This window comes from Phyllostomus hastatus, unplaced genomic scaffold (assembly GCF_019186645.2).
Source record: "Phyllostomus hastatus isolate PE091 unplaced genomic scaffold, TTU_PhHast_1.1 phas_scaffold_78, whole genome shotgun sequence".
Lineage (NCBI taxonomy): Eukaryota > Metazoa > Chordata > Mammalia > Chiroptera > Phyllostomidae > Phyllostomus > Phyllostomus hastatus.
Genome location: NW_025334041.1, coordinates 87,098,639 through 87,112,998, shown reverse-complemented (window position 1 = coordinate 87,112,998; position 14,360 = coordinate 87,098,639). Strand labels below are relative to the sequence as shown.

Genomic DNA, 14,360 nt, shown 5'->3' with positions numbered 1-14,360 from the left:
GGTGTTAATAACAAAGGAAGAGAACATAACAGGTTAGAGGTTTCTCACACAAAATGAGGTGGAAGCTGAGAGTTAAGAGCGAATGGCAGTTAACTAAACCAGAAGAAAAGGATGAAGAGCAGGCCAGGTCTTAGAAATAGGATTCCTTAGCTTTGTGTAGATTTCAACTTACTAGTGGTTATTTCCTTGATTTGCCTGCTGCTATCTTTGAAGAATGAACAATGTGCATTTAGGATACTTTCCTTTGCAAGTAGCAGACTATTGAGGGAAAGTGGAAATAGGAAATTTCCCTTAAAATGGGAAATTTATTAACTCATAACATGAAGTCTGGAAATAGAACTGAGTCTTCATCCAGAGCCCAGGTGCTTTCCATCTTTTCCTTTTGCCTTTAGATGATTGACAATCGCTCCTCTCATCTTGGCTCTCATCTATGGCTGCCGCATCCCCAAGCATCGTACAGAACAGTGTCCAAAGTAGGAAAAGCAGTTTCTTTTCTTGTATCCTCCAGGAAAGAAAACTGTTTCTTGGATCCTCCCTGCCAGCCATTACTTCTCATCAGTGAGAGTCGTGTCACCTGTTTACTGGTCACTGTGAAAGAGAATGGAATTACCATGTTTGGTTGACAGATTAATTAGTGTTTACCTTTGTGGTAGGATGGGGAGGTGAAATACCAGAGCAAATTGGGACTCTTCCAAGGGGAAGAAGAATGGGGTAACTGTTGTGTAGACAGATATAACTAATAGGCAACTGACTCACCTCAAAGTAGAAATCTCTCTCTCAACTACTTAGCTTTGTGTCAGGCTCCATACTGCATTAGCTTTTCCTAGTTGTGTTTTCTTTGGGTGTCAGGTCCAGATGTATCAGTAAACAAGAAATGTAAGTTTGATTAAGGCACTTAACTTTTCGTGCCCTCAGTTTCCTCCATTGTACAATGAGAATCTTCAATTCCTCTTTCAATTCTAATGTAGAGGTTCATCCGACTTTTTCTGCTTTCCTCGTTCTGGAAGGAAACAGACTGATGTACTGCAGAGGACACTTTCTAGCTGTGCAGATTTGGCAGGCTACTTCATCTTCGTGGGTTTCAGGTCTCTTATTTATAATATGGAATAAGATGTTTAATATTTAAATGAGATTCTATATGCCCATAATATAACTTATTTACTCTTATGACAAACAGATTTGAACTGATGTAGGCTCTAGCAAGTGACACAATCCTGTAATGGCTTAGTATAAGGGAATGATAAGTATTTGTTGAATACAATACCTAAAGTGCATTTTATAAGTTAAAAATCTCTCTCTATGCACATGAAATCTAGATGAGATATTCAGAGGTATGTGTCAGATATAGACACAAGGACAAAACATTTTACATTTGCAAAAACCTGTAGTTTATTTGATGGATTTTAGAATTAGACTTTATAAGGCAGTATTTATATCATTGTATCAAGATGTTGCCTGTAAAAAGTTGTTGATTTCCAAGCATTTCTTCTTGTTGACCTTTTACTAGTATTAGGATATTCTTTGGATTATCACCAATAATTGAACCCAGTGTGCAGTTTATTGCGTAGTCTCGTTTACCTCTGGCACACCTGGATGTGCCAAAGTTCACGCTGGACCTTGTTCTCAAAATTCTGCTTTCTATTAGAAGTGTAAAGGGAAACATTAGAGAACTTTATTAAAACATAATTTAATAACTAGAAGTCTTTAGCCAGCAGGTGGTATAGAATATAGTTTTTCTCAAGAAAAAAAGATTATTATTTTTTTTTATTTTTAGAGAGAGGGGAAGGGAGGGGGAAAGAGAAACATCGATTGGTTACCTTTTGTACCCTGATCGGGGTCCAAAACTGCAACCTAGGCATGTGCCCTGACCAAGAATCGAACCCATGACCTTTTGCTTTGCAGGACAATGTCCAACCAACAACTGAGCCATTGTAGTCAGAGCTAGTGTTTCAGTTTTTGAGCAGTCCCTCTGATTTGGTCACATCAAGTTTAAATTTCAAGGAATGTTAGAAATAGGCCATCACTAGATGGCAGTCTTTCTCTAGTTTAAGTCATTTGTTGGGGGTGGAGTTGAGGGGTGGTGAAGAAGCTACTCTGTTCAAGTCCAGTGTTGACTACCAAATTAGGTTAAATAAACTTCAGTAGGTCTATGACCTTTCCAGCATTTAAGGCTTGTTTGTTTGTTTGCTTTTTTGTTTATTTATTTATTTCTGATAGAAGTGTTGGTTTGCATGGAGTAAAGCTGAGTATGTACTTGAAGTGCTGATTCAAGGCGAACTGTTAGGTAGTGATCAATAATTGCCTTTTCTTATGGTAGGACACTAGAAGCAAAACCCTTAAATCAGTGGTTTTTGACATCTTTGATAACCAGATAGAAACTCTGGGTCAGTTTTTTCTTAAAAATTATATATATGTACTTCTGTATATGCACACAAAATTTACATAAAATATGAAAATCATGTATTTCCTGATGCATACTCACAGAATATAAGTTTATTAAACATAGTCCCATATTCCTGTCTTAAATATGTGTGCATTATATTTTATTCTAACTTTTAAAAATTCTCAAGGTGCTCAGAGATTGTAAACTTTTCATGTTGTTCAATATTATTATAATTAAAGACACTATTAGAATCACGAAGCCCCTAAGCTAGGAGAAAGCGGCAGAGGCTAGTGATAAGGGTATAGAGAATTTATTAGCTTGTTTTAAACTACCTGCTTAGTCTATTCTGAAAATGTATGATCTTTACATTATTATTGACTGAACTTGAAAGTGGAAGTGAATTGTAGAAATTTAGTGCTAGGCTGATACTTCAGAGAATATGTAATTGATTGCTTCCTATTTTCTAAATGAGAAAGCTGAGGGTCAGAGAGATTAACTGAGTTGGCTGAAGACTCAATTATATTGCTAAAACCAGGGCACACCACCAGATAGCTAAAATCCATGTTTTCTTTCGTTGATATATATATATTTATAGGAAGTTCAGGGAGCTGGGGAGTCATTATTAACATATTATACATTTCTTTTTAAAAATATTTTATTTATTTATTTTAGAGAGGAAGGAAGGGAGAAAGAAAGGGAGAGAAACGTCAACGTATGGTTGCCTCTCATGAGCCCTGTACTGGGGACCTGGCTCACAACCCAGGCATGTGCCCTGTCTGGGAATCAAATTGGCGACCCTTTGGTTCTCAGGCCAATGCTCAATCCACTGAGCCACACCAGCCAGGGACATATTATAAATCCCTTAACTTTAGGACTTTCTTCCTGATGTTGTCTTTTGTGATATTAATATATACCTTTGGAAGGAAAAAAATGATAAGTTTTACATAGTAAAAGGAAGTAGACTTGTTACTTAGAAGTATTACTGGTTTAAGATATAACTGAATTTGAAACCAAGAGTTATCTTATATTGAATAATGTGTGCGTATGCCATTTAGATTGATAAGTTTTCAGTGGTTATTCCTCATCTTCACATGGCAAAGAATATTGGTGTCTTTTCTTGGAAAGCTTTCTGTGCCTTTTTTTTTTTTTAAGGGGAGATGTTGTGCTTATTTGAGGTTAGCTGAAGTCAGTGGTAGTGTATTGGCTTGTGTATTCCAAATAGTTCCTTCAGGCAAGTGGTTATTCTGTAGTGTGTCTTAATTGTCAAAGCAGGGATGATTCATGATTTATTTGAAGGTCTCTTCCCTTTGTTTCAAAGGAAGGAGGATGAATCTAGATTGCTTTGGCTTTTCTAAAGTGTTTGGAATTTTTACTGGAAACTAAATTAGTATGCAAGGTCTGTGTAGAAGATATCCAACCATGTAATATGAAAAATAGAGACAGTTATTGAAGAAGATACATTGTATACAGGACAATGACACCTCAGTCCCCTTCAGAGTAGGTACCTTGGGACCTCACACAATTCTCCGTCACCATCAGCTGCCCTGTCATGGATGGTCTGAAATCTTTTCCCTTTCAAACGTGATTTTAGTTCTGGGAAATGCCAGAAGTCACAGGGTGCCAAATCTGGGCTGTAGGGGCGGGGGGCTGAGTCACCGGGTGATTTGATGTTTTGCCAAGAAATTGCACAAGATGTGATGCATGAGTGGGCACGTTGTGATGAAGCTGCCAATCACCATTTGCCCATAGCTAAAGCCTTCTGTATCATCTGAATAGTTTCCTCAAGGGAATATTTAAGCTTAACTCAAAATTTGGTGCAGATTCATTGGTTGACTCAGTCATTTTGAATGCCACAGCCACACAGTACACATGCTCACACACGGAGTCTACTGCCCACCCCCCCCCCCCGGACTAGTATAGTGAAGTCATCATCATTCATGCATGCACATTCAAGTCCACTTTCCTTGGCTGCCAGGTTATGTTGATGTTATGCAAACCATTCTTGTTATATTAACAATGATTGGACTTTTTCTGGATAGACCTTGGATGTATTGTTTGTGGTTACTGCTGAGTTTTGGACAGTGGAACTGACCTGCTCAGGAGAGTGTGCTTTCTGGGCCACAGGATCAGAGCAGTGCTTCAGTACTCACAGATGATTACAGCCAGAAAATATTGGTAATGAGCAAATGTGTATTTGTTGAGCAAATGTCAGAGATTAAAGAGTCTTAGTGATAATGTTAGTGAATCATTTAGTCAACAGATGTTTACCCACTGCCTGCTACCTGTCTGGCACTCTTTTAGAGGTATAGGGGTGATTATGGCAGACAAAGTTCTTGCCCTGGGTGTTTTAGTCTAACAGGGTTGGGTTGGGGGAAGACAGACCATAAACCTTGGGTGATGAGAAGGAGAATGTTGTTTGAAGATACAAGGGACAAGCATTACTAGCATAAAACAGCAAAAACAAAATGTTTGAGGCAGGAAAAGGCTTAAAAAAATCCATTGTAGCTGGAGCATAGCAGGTGGAGGGAGGCTAGGGTTGGGAACTAAGGAGAAGAGAGACTGTGTAGATTCTTGTAGGCCACGGTAAGGATTTAAGACACACACACACTTATTCATTCATTCATTCATTCAATCATTCATTTTAAAGAGAAGTCACAGGAGAGATTTAAGCAGGGGAAGAACATCTGAATGTTTGTTGCTTTAAAAAGATAATTTTAACTGCTGTGTGTAGAGTGTGTGCACTGGGGTAGGGATGGGGGAAATGAGGAGTGGAGAAAGGAGACTTTAGGAGGCTGTTGCATGGGTCCAGTGTGGTAACGATGCAGACATGCACTAGGGTTTTAGTGGACATGGTGGGGTGTGGTCAGTTTTAAGATATGTTTTGGATTTTGAGTTGTCAGGACTTTACTGGGATTGGAATGGGGTGTAGGATGCATTATGGAAAGAGGTGGATTAGGTGTGATTCCTAGACTTTTACTTTTGACTTGGGCAACAGAATAGTGCCATTAGCTGTGATGGGTTAGTGCGGGTGTTGGAGGGGGGTTTTGGGGAGGGAACAGTTTTGGGAGTGGAGATAATTTGGTGATCGATGATTGGCTTTTTCTGTGTTAAATTTGAAGTGACTTTCAAAAATCCAATTGGAGTTTTTAAATAGACTCAAATAGGCTAAATATTTGAGTCTAATACTCAGGGAGGTACTCTGAGTTGTAGATGTATAGGAGGAAGTCATTACTTTATGGGGGTACTTTAAAGTCATGGGATTAGATGGCATTGTTTGGTGATAGAGCATAGATAGAGAGGAGAAGAGGTTTTAAGAATATTTAGAAAAATAATAGAAGATAAGGCACTTGTAAAGGATATTGAGAAGGCATGTCAGTGAAAGGGTAAAAACTGCATTAGTGTGCATCATTGAAGTCTAGAGGAAAAAGACAAGAAGGAAAGTGTGTTAAATACTAGCAAGTGCTGCTATTAGGTGAAGTAAGATGAATGCTAAGTATCAAGAGGGGAGGAAGTGGAAAGGAGTTTTGCTGGAAAGTGGCAGCAGAGAAATAAGATGGTACCTGGAGGGAAGTGCATATATAAGGACTGGTGTCTTAAAGTCATGTTTATGTATGCATAAGAATGATGGCAGAAATATATGATGCAGGGGAGGGATAAAAAGGATTAATAAGTGCAGGAATAAAGTTCTTGAGACAAGGATTGACTGTAGTTAAGAGCTTGAAATATTTTTCCATTAGAGGAAGGTGGACAGAGTAGGAGTAATAAATGCAGGTAGGTTGGTGGATTATAGTGAGAGAAGAGGAAATGCTTTTTTCTGTGATCTGCAGCTGAGAGTGAGGGGGTGAACATTTGAGGAGAGGAGAAAGTGAGGTTTTTACACATAGTTATTTTGGAGAATACAAAGTAATTTTTTTGGTAGTGGTGGTGGTGGTGGGGAGGTAGATTTAGTAGTATTACCTAGTGGTATTTACTGAGTGCCCAATTTACATTTGTAGGTACATAGCCTACCTGAGACTAGCTGCCACTAAAAATCCCACTAGCGATTTTTTCCCAGCAGTGTCAGCTTCTTGGGTATAGTCATGGAGTATTTCAAGTTGTGTTTATCCAAAATTGAGTTTTTCTAGATTAATTTAATTGAGAAAGAAAAATACAAAAGGCCTATAAATTCAGTTCATTTTATGATGAAAATTCTTTATAAATACTGTCAAACACTTCTTGAATATATTTTTGAATGAATAGGAATCAAAATTTTGGGTTTTCCTAAAACATAACTCATCTGTCATTGGGGCAATATGATGCAGTTGGATTATTCTGTGGTTTATGTACATTAATATCTAATTTCTACATAAATTTGCTTCTGAGTTTACAGCTTTTTAAAAATTTCTTTGAAGTAAATTTGGTGTAATCTCTATGCCATTTTTTTAAAGGTCTGTCTATGATGGTGAGGAACACGGACGATTCATGGAGAAACTTGAAACTCGCATCCGCAATCATGATCGAGAAATTGAGAAAATGTGCAACTTTCACTACCAGGGCTTTGTGGACTCTATAACTGAACTGCTGAAAGTGAGAGGAGAAGCTCAGAAACTCAAAGTAAGGACACTCTTAGAAGAGAGGCTTGTTTCTCTGTCCTGTGCTGGGCTTTTTTTTGACTAGCATTAAAGGACTAGGGAGTATATTGCAGGTTACATATGTACTACAAATAAGATTTTTGTATAGTAGAGAAAGGAATTTGAACTGAAATATATATAATTGGGATTATGGCTTTTAGCTAAAGAGAAAACTCTTAAATGAAATGTATTTGGGATAACTACACGTGGATGAGAACCAGTAACAGAATGGACAATAGTTTCTTTCAAACAGAAACTCGTTGAGTCTTCACGACATCCATGTACTTCCTTGCTCGATAAAGGTCATCTCTGTAGAGCGGTGTTATTGCGGGGCCTGGCTCTGAGGTCTGCAGCATGGCAACCAAAGGAGGAAAAATCACTGACAGTTGTGGCATGTCTTCTACCAAATTGTGAAGGATTCTCTTGATATGACAGATTCAAGTTCAGGAAGGAGGCGAGCCATATTAGTCTGGCCCCTGGCTTAGCAAATTCACTTATCGCGGATAACTGACTTTGCTTATTGATTTTAAATCTAATCACTTCATTACATTCTTCTATTATTTCTAAAAATTTGTATGTAGATTTTTTTTAAATTTTCTATGTAAACTTACTTCTATAATCTGCAAATAATAATAGCTTTAATTCATTCCTTCCAGTTCTTATACTTCTAATTTCTTTCTTTCCTCTCTTTGTTTTTTTATTTGAATTTGAATTAAAGTCCCCAAAGGATATTCCTTGACAGTGAGTGTAAAATTCACATAAAAGAACACATTGGTAGGAAAAGCAAAGAAACAATTTTATCAAGGGAAGAATCGGGCTATTAGATGTTAAATTATATTTTAAAGCTACAATAGTTTAAAAGCTGATTCGACTAAAAAAATCTGACCTGAATGGATATGAAGATATCAAACTTCTTAATATATTTTATTTAATATAAATTTTTGTACTTTGCTGTAGAAATAGTAATGTGATTATGGGATTCTATCGTAGTACCCACTGATTGTATGATATAAAACATGTACCATATTATCTTTATAAAATCTGTAAAATTCTGAAGTCCAGAACACAGTGGGTCCCAAGGTTTCAAGTAAGACTTTAGGGACCTGTATAACAACCCTCCAACTATCTTAAGAAATGCAATATTACCACATTGCCAATTAAATTCACTCATAGCTCTCTTGTGTACTCTTCTCAGTTGCTTCCTCCATCCCCCCCTCCACAAATAAGAACTCTTCTGATTTGTTGTTCATATTCTTTAATGCCTAACTAATTGAAATTAAATTAAATACCTTTCTCATTCAATGTATCGGAATTAATTTCAGATGAACTAAAGAGTTAAATGTAAAAAATAAAATGAAGTAACTAGTAGAAAATATAGATGGATACTTTGTGATTTTGGGAGTGCAGAAGACTTTTCTAAAACACAGTTCTTACGGCAGAAAGAAAAAATTGATAGGTATGAGAACATTAAAATGAGTGAAACTTCTACATACAACTTACAAATTAAAAGGTAACAAAAATATTTATAAATATATATGACAATTGATATTCTTACCATATAAAAAGTCTTTACAAATTAATAGAACACTCATAGAAAACTGAGAAATACACATTATATGCAGTGTACAAAGGAAATACAAGGGAGCTCTGCAAGTTAGAAATAATTAAGGAATGCTTATTGGAAATATAAGGTGTCACCTATTAAAATGACAAAGATGAAAAAATAATATTGAAGATTGGAGATGTACCAACCAACCAGGAATGCCTGAGTGGAGTGTACACTATTACAACCTTTGAGAAGAGCAATTTTATTTTCCAATACTTAACACTGCACATAATTTTAAGATTTATTCTAAGGCAATACAGGAACATGTACAAGGGTGTTCATATAATGTTTTTTAATACGTAAAACATTAAAATGTCCCTAAAAGTCATTTGGTAGAGGAATAGTAAAATAAGTCATGGTACATTCATTTAAAAGAAAAACAAACTCCTGTATTTTGTATAACAGTGTCTGATAGGGGAAAGTGTTAGACATCTTTACTTATGTATAAAGCAGACAAAAAACATGAACAGTTTGATCCTATTTCAAACAAAAAGTTATCTGAAGTTTTGGAGGCTGAGCAGCCTCAGATAGACAACAGAATTTCGAATGTTTGGAAAAAGGATGTGGAGTCCTGCCTAGAGCTGCGTGTGCTGTTTGTTCTTACTCAGCCATCCCAGCTTCCCACCTTCACGTTGGGCTGCTCTTTTCTATGCCCTTGAACACCTTTATTTGAAACTTCTCCCTCTGCTCCCTGTGCCCCTCATCCACGATGGGCACCAGGATGTTCTGTCTCCAGTTGCTGATATAGTCGTGTGTGGGCAGGTAGCACTGCATATGGCCTGTAATGCTCACCAATTACAGATATCACCTGCTGCTTGGTACTCCGTCTTATCTTATCTTCGTCAAGTTGCAAATTCCTTTAAATTACTCAGGATGCAAGGGATGCAAAGGGGGCTAGCACTTCAAGGGTTTTGGCTGCTTAGGCTCCACTCACTCTGAGAATCGAGGGGATTGAAATCTAGCAGCAGACTGTGGAGGCCCTGCTCTACGGGGATCCGTTCAACCAGGGTTAATAATCTGTGAAATTTAGGGGTTCTTGAACACTAGAGTTTAGAAAATGGAAAAGGTTAAGCATTAACTGTTCAGTACTATTTTAACATAACCATGAAAGTAAACTCTCTAGGATGCCTACTCTTTCTTTAGATTCACAGCATGTGTGTGTTTGTGTGTATGTTATGTGATTCTGAGTCAAGAGAAGTAGCATCCTAGAAGGGCAGTGTAGTTGTTTCTCCTTCTTCTCCTCCTCTTCTTTTTCTTTTTTTTTTTTGTATTGGCTGATGTCATTTTTTAAAATTTGATAATCTAAAGGAAAATACCTGACTAAGTAGTCAGGTATTGTTTGTTTAAAATTTTTTTTAGATTATATTTTTTTGATTATGCTATTACAGTTCTTCCAATTTCCCTCCCTTTGCTCCCTCCACCCAGTTTTCCCCAAGTTTCTTTTAATTGTTATATTAAAATAGTATTGAAATAGTAATTTCTTACCAGATGCATTATTAGGGTCCTGTGGTTATGTTTGAGAATCTGGTTTGCATGAAATCAATTAGTGAACCACAGTCAATATTCTTAATGAGAATTGAAATGAAATAGAATAAGTAGAGTAGAAAATAATAAAATATATCACATGTAGCAGAGGTAAACATTATTTCTTGAAATTTCTTTTTCAGTTTTTAGTGCAGTATAAAATGTTTCTCATTTCTTACAATGAGTTTGAGATAAAAAATGTTTCAGAGATGTTGTCTTTACATGCTAAACAAGATATTCTAGCAAAGACAATGATGCTAAATTTAATAATATTTATGGAAGGATGAATTTTAGGAGATGTCCAGTTTAGGATAAAAAATAATCACATTATTCTTGAAGAACTTCTCTGAAGGGGAAATACTACTACTCAAGGCAACTTACCCCGTTTTTATTCTCATTGCTTGGAAGCTTTTTCTTATACTGAATTGTTGATTCTGTTTTCTGGTAACATCATTTATTGGTTTGAGTACTTAGTACTAGTTTTAGGGCACCACCTTTCCTCTGATAGCTGTTCAAATGTTTGCAGGACAGCTGCTGTTCCCGGAGGGTGCAGGGGGTCCAACCTGCGGCCCGCAGGCTGCCGGCGGGTCAGGATGGCTGTGAATGTGCCCAACACAAAATCATAAATTTACTTAAAACATGATGAGATTTTGGGCAATATATTTAATGTGTGGCCAAAGAAAACTCTCCTTCCAGTGTGGCCCAAAGACACCAAAAGGTTGGACGCCCTTGTTAGTGTGTAGTGCTCAGGATTAGTGTATAGCGCCTTCACAAGAATATTTTCCCTCTTTGTGAGATAGGCTGAGTCTCTCCTAGATAAGATTGGAATTTCCATCAGTTGCCCCTCAAACCCTGTACCTAATAGTGCCAGGTACTGCTTTCTCCTGCAGAGGTTTTCTTGACCCTAACACATGTGCAGTTAAGCTCCAGAACAATTGATTGCTGTGAGACCTTACTCTCAGTATAATAGTTAAACAAACAAACAAACAAAACTGGGTGGAGATGTAATGTGTTAATGAGACATGTGATGCATGAAGGATCATGTATTCAATAGGTATACTGTGAAAGTGCCAAAGGGTCTCTGGCTCTGCATTCTCAGATGTCCTCTTTCTCACCTAAGCTTCTTTAAAACTATTCTGCTTTTGGAGCAGAATTTCTCTTTTTGGAGCAACATTTCTCTTTTTCCCTTTAAATATTGTCTCCCTGGGTGCTCAAGCTATATATAATGAGCCCTCTTTTTGTGGTGAACCCTCTTGATTTCTATCTTAGGAGTTTCCAAGACCCCAGGTTGGTTCAGTGGTGGAATTATTCCCTGACATGTGGTAGATTTGGGTTTGATTCCAGCCAATCCATTCCAGCCCATGACCAGGCGCTGTATTGGTCTCTGGTGATCTCTTTTCATGTCTGTTCTGGAGATTGCAAGAACCCTGGGTGCTGGTAACATTCCTGCTGAAAATTCATTTCTCTGTTTTTCATGTGGTTAGATTTGACCCCCTCTTCATACATATTCACTCTAATCATTCTTTAGTGTGCCAGTGGGTTTCCTAAGCATGGTATCTGAATGTAATTCTCATAGTAGGATGTTTTTCAGCCAAAAATTTGTTAATCCTCACTTGAGGACATGCTTATTGATTTTATTTTTTTTATTTATTTTTATTGTTCAAGTACAGTTGTCTCCACTCCCCCAACACCCCCTCATGCTTATTGATTTTAGAGAGAGGGAATGGGAGGGAGATACAGAGGAAGAGGAACAATGATGTAAGAGAGAAACATTGATTGGTTGCCTCTCCTGCTTGTCCTGACTGGGGACTAAACCTGAATCTAGTATGTGCTTTAACTGGGAATCGAACCCATGACTTTTTGGTTTATGGGACGAGACTCCAACCAACTGAGCCACACTGGTCAGGGCTCTTAAAGCCTTACCATCTCTCTTACTCTAGACCAAAGATCAGCAAACTATGTCTTGCAGTCCAAATCCGGCTTGCCTCCTATTTTTGTAATTAAAGTTATTGGAATACAGCAATGTCCATTCATGTATGTTACATTTTTGGCTGCATTCTTGCTATAATCCTGGAGTTGAGTAGTTGCAACAGACTATCTACTTGGCCCTTTACAAAAACAATTTGTTGAGCCCTGTTTTAGACAACACCGTTAATGTAGTCTTGGAACATTTGGATGGCTACATCACATGTTGAGCTCACAGTCCCATAAAACTAAGTGTTTCACATATGGTGCTATTAAATAAATAATTAAGAGGGAATTTGGGGGTTTCTTAGCTTCTGTTTTTGATACTTTTAAAGACTTTCTGAGGAGGTTGGATTTCATTTTGTCTTTGAAAGGGGGTACATGTGGTAGTCTGCTCTGAAAGTCCAGGTATAGGTAGGGCAAGGTTTTCAAAAGTGTGTCCCTGAAAAACTACTTTCCTTCTTTCTTTCTTTTTTTAAATCCTTGCCTAAGGATATGTTTTTATTGATTTTTAGAGAGAGAGAGGGAGATAGAGAATGCCCTGACTGGGGATCAAACCTGCAACCTTTTGGTGTATGAGATGGCACTCCAACTCACTGAGCCATGTGGGCAGGGCAGAAAACCCCCTAGTTTCTTGATATGACCCTCAGTAAAAGGATCTTATGTTAAATGACTTTGGAGAAGACCCTATGGGACCACCTTTTTGGACATTCACAGTGCACGTGGAATATGAAAGATGTAAAGAAGTCCTTAGTAAGCTCATCCGTTCGGTAGTGTTTCCCATGCATACCGGGTGTGCTTGTGCACGTGTCCACCTCTGTGTGCATGCAGAGACTGCCTGTTAACTGACGCTTCCTGGTGTCCTAAGGGACGTAGTAGGAGATTCCCAGGTTAAGGGAATGCCTTAAAAGTGTAAGGAGTGGCAGCTACTGGTAGAAGGGTAGAAAGTCTTTAGAAGTTAATATTGGTCATCTTTTGATAATGTCTAACTGGTCAACATTTTGATAATGGTGAGGAAATAACTTTTCTATATACTTTTTCTTGTGTATCACTTGAGTCTTCAAAAGTAAATACCCCAAAAAGTGGTACCAGTTCCTTTAAATTATGAACTCCAGATAATTTTAAGACTATTTACATAGTTTTGACTATCTGATGTAGAGATTAACTTAGAAAAACACTTAGCCCTGGCTGGTGTGGCTCAGTGGATTGAGGGCTGGCCTGTGAACCAAAGGGTTGCCAGATCAATTTGGCACATGCCTGGGTTGTGGGCCAGGTCTCTAGTTGGGGACATGTGAGATGCAATCACACATTGATGTTTCTCTCCCTTTCTTTCTCTCTCCCTTCCTCTCTAAAGATAAATAAATAAAATTCTTAAGGAAAAAAGAAAAAAATTAGAAAAATGGGAATATGGAAGCAGTAGGGGCTGTTAAGAATTAATGATCCAAAAAGAATTAAGATAAAATATTTTCCAAAATTGGAATAATAAATAGGGTAAATTTGACTTGGGTTAGAAAGTTCTATTTATGCCCAGGTTTTCCAGGAATACATTAGTGAAGTGAGGAATATCTATGATAAAATTTGTTCTTTCTGAACATAGTAGAGATGGTAAGATTCTTTGTGGGTTATTTTTTCTTTTTCTTTTTTAAAAAATGAAGTATGATCTTTAGTTGTTACAGTATCATTTGGAATATTCTAAACAGAGCATACCTCTTAGTAAATTTTTCTTTTCATTGTTGAAAGCCCATGCAGCATTTAGTGGAAAAGTTCATATAATTTAAATGCAAGAGTGACTAAACCAAAATGTGGTGGAATACTGAAACTATCTGAAAGCATATACTCATTGTTTTTGTTGTAAATTTTTATTGTATGCAAAGTTGTCTAAATGTTTGTTTTTATGAGTTTAAATTGTCTTCTCTCCACAGAATCAAGTGACGGATACTAATAGAAAACTACAGCATGAGGGAAAGGAAGTAAGGCCAGTTTACCTTTTGAAAAAACCTTTTCTGTTTTCTGTCATTCTCTTTTGATGGCTGTGTTTTTGACTTAGTGACTCGTAAGACGATAAGCAGTGTATTGGAGGAATTTGGATATTATTGTTGCTTCTCCTACCATGTATCTGAATTAAATTAATATAGCCACTAGAAAGCATAATGAGAGAGGATGTAGCCTTCCCTACCTGTATTTTTAAGACACGTGGGTAGTCATCATAAGGACTTGCTGCTCCCTGTTCCTGGAATGCCCTTTTCCTAGTGTTTACCCACTTCAGATCTTT

At 37.3% G+C, this 14,360-nt stretch overlaps 1 protein-coding gene across 4 annotated transcripts in view; it reads left to right on the top strand.

Annotated features, from left to right (window-relative positions):
* The window catches only part of EXOC6B (exocyst complex component 6B), a 556,350-nt gene that overhangs the window by 64,690 nt on the left and 477,300 nt on the right, over nucleotides 1–14,360 (top strand). For 2 of the 4 annotated variants that reach the window (XM_045827528.1, XM_045827527.1), the window contains exons 2-3: nucleotides 6,811–6,976; nucleotides 14,011–14,058. In XM_045827528.1, the coding sequence (XP_045683484.1) occupies nucleotides 6,811–6,976; nucleotides 14,011–14,058 (214 nt within the window). Of the gene's footprint in view, nucleotides 1–6,810; nucleotides 6,977–14,010; nucleotides 14,059–14,360 lie in introns of those variants that run through there. The other 2 variants (XM_045827529.1, XM_045827530.1) reach the window with 2 other exon arrangements.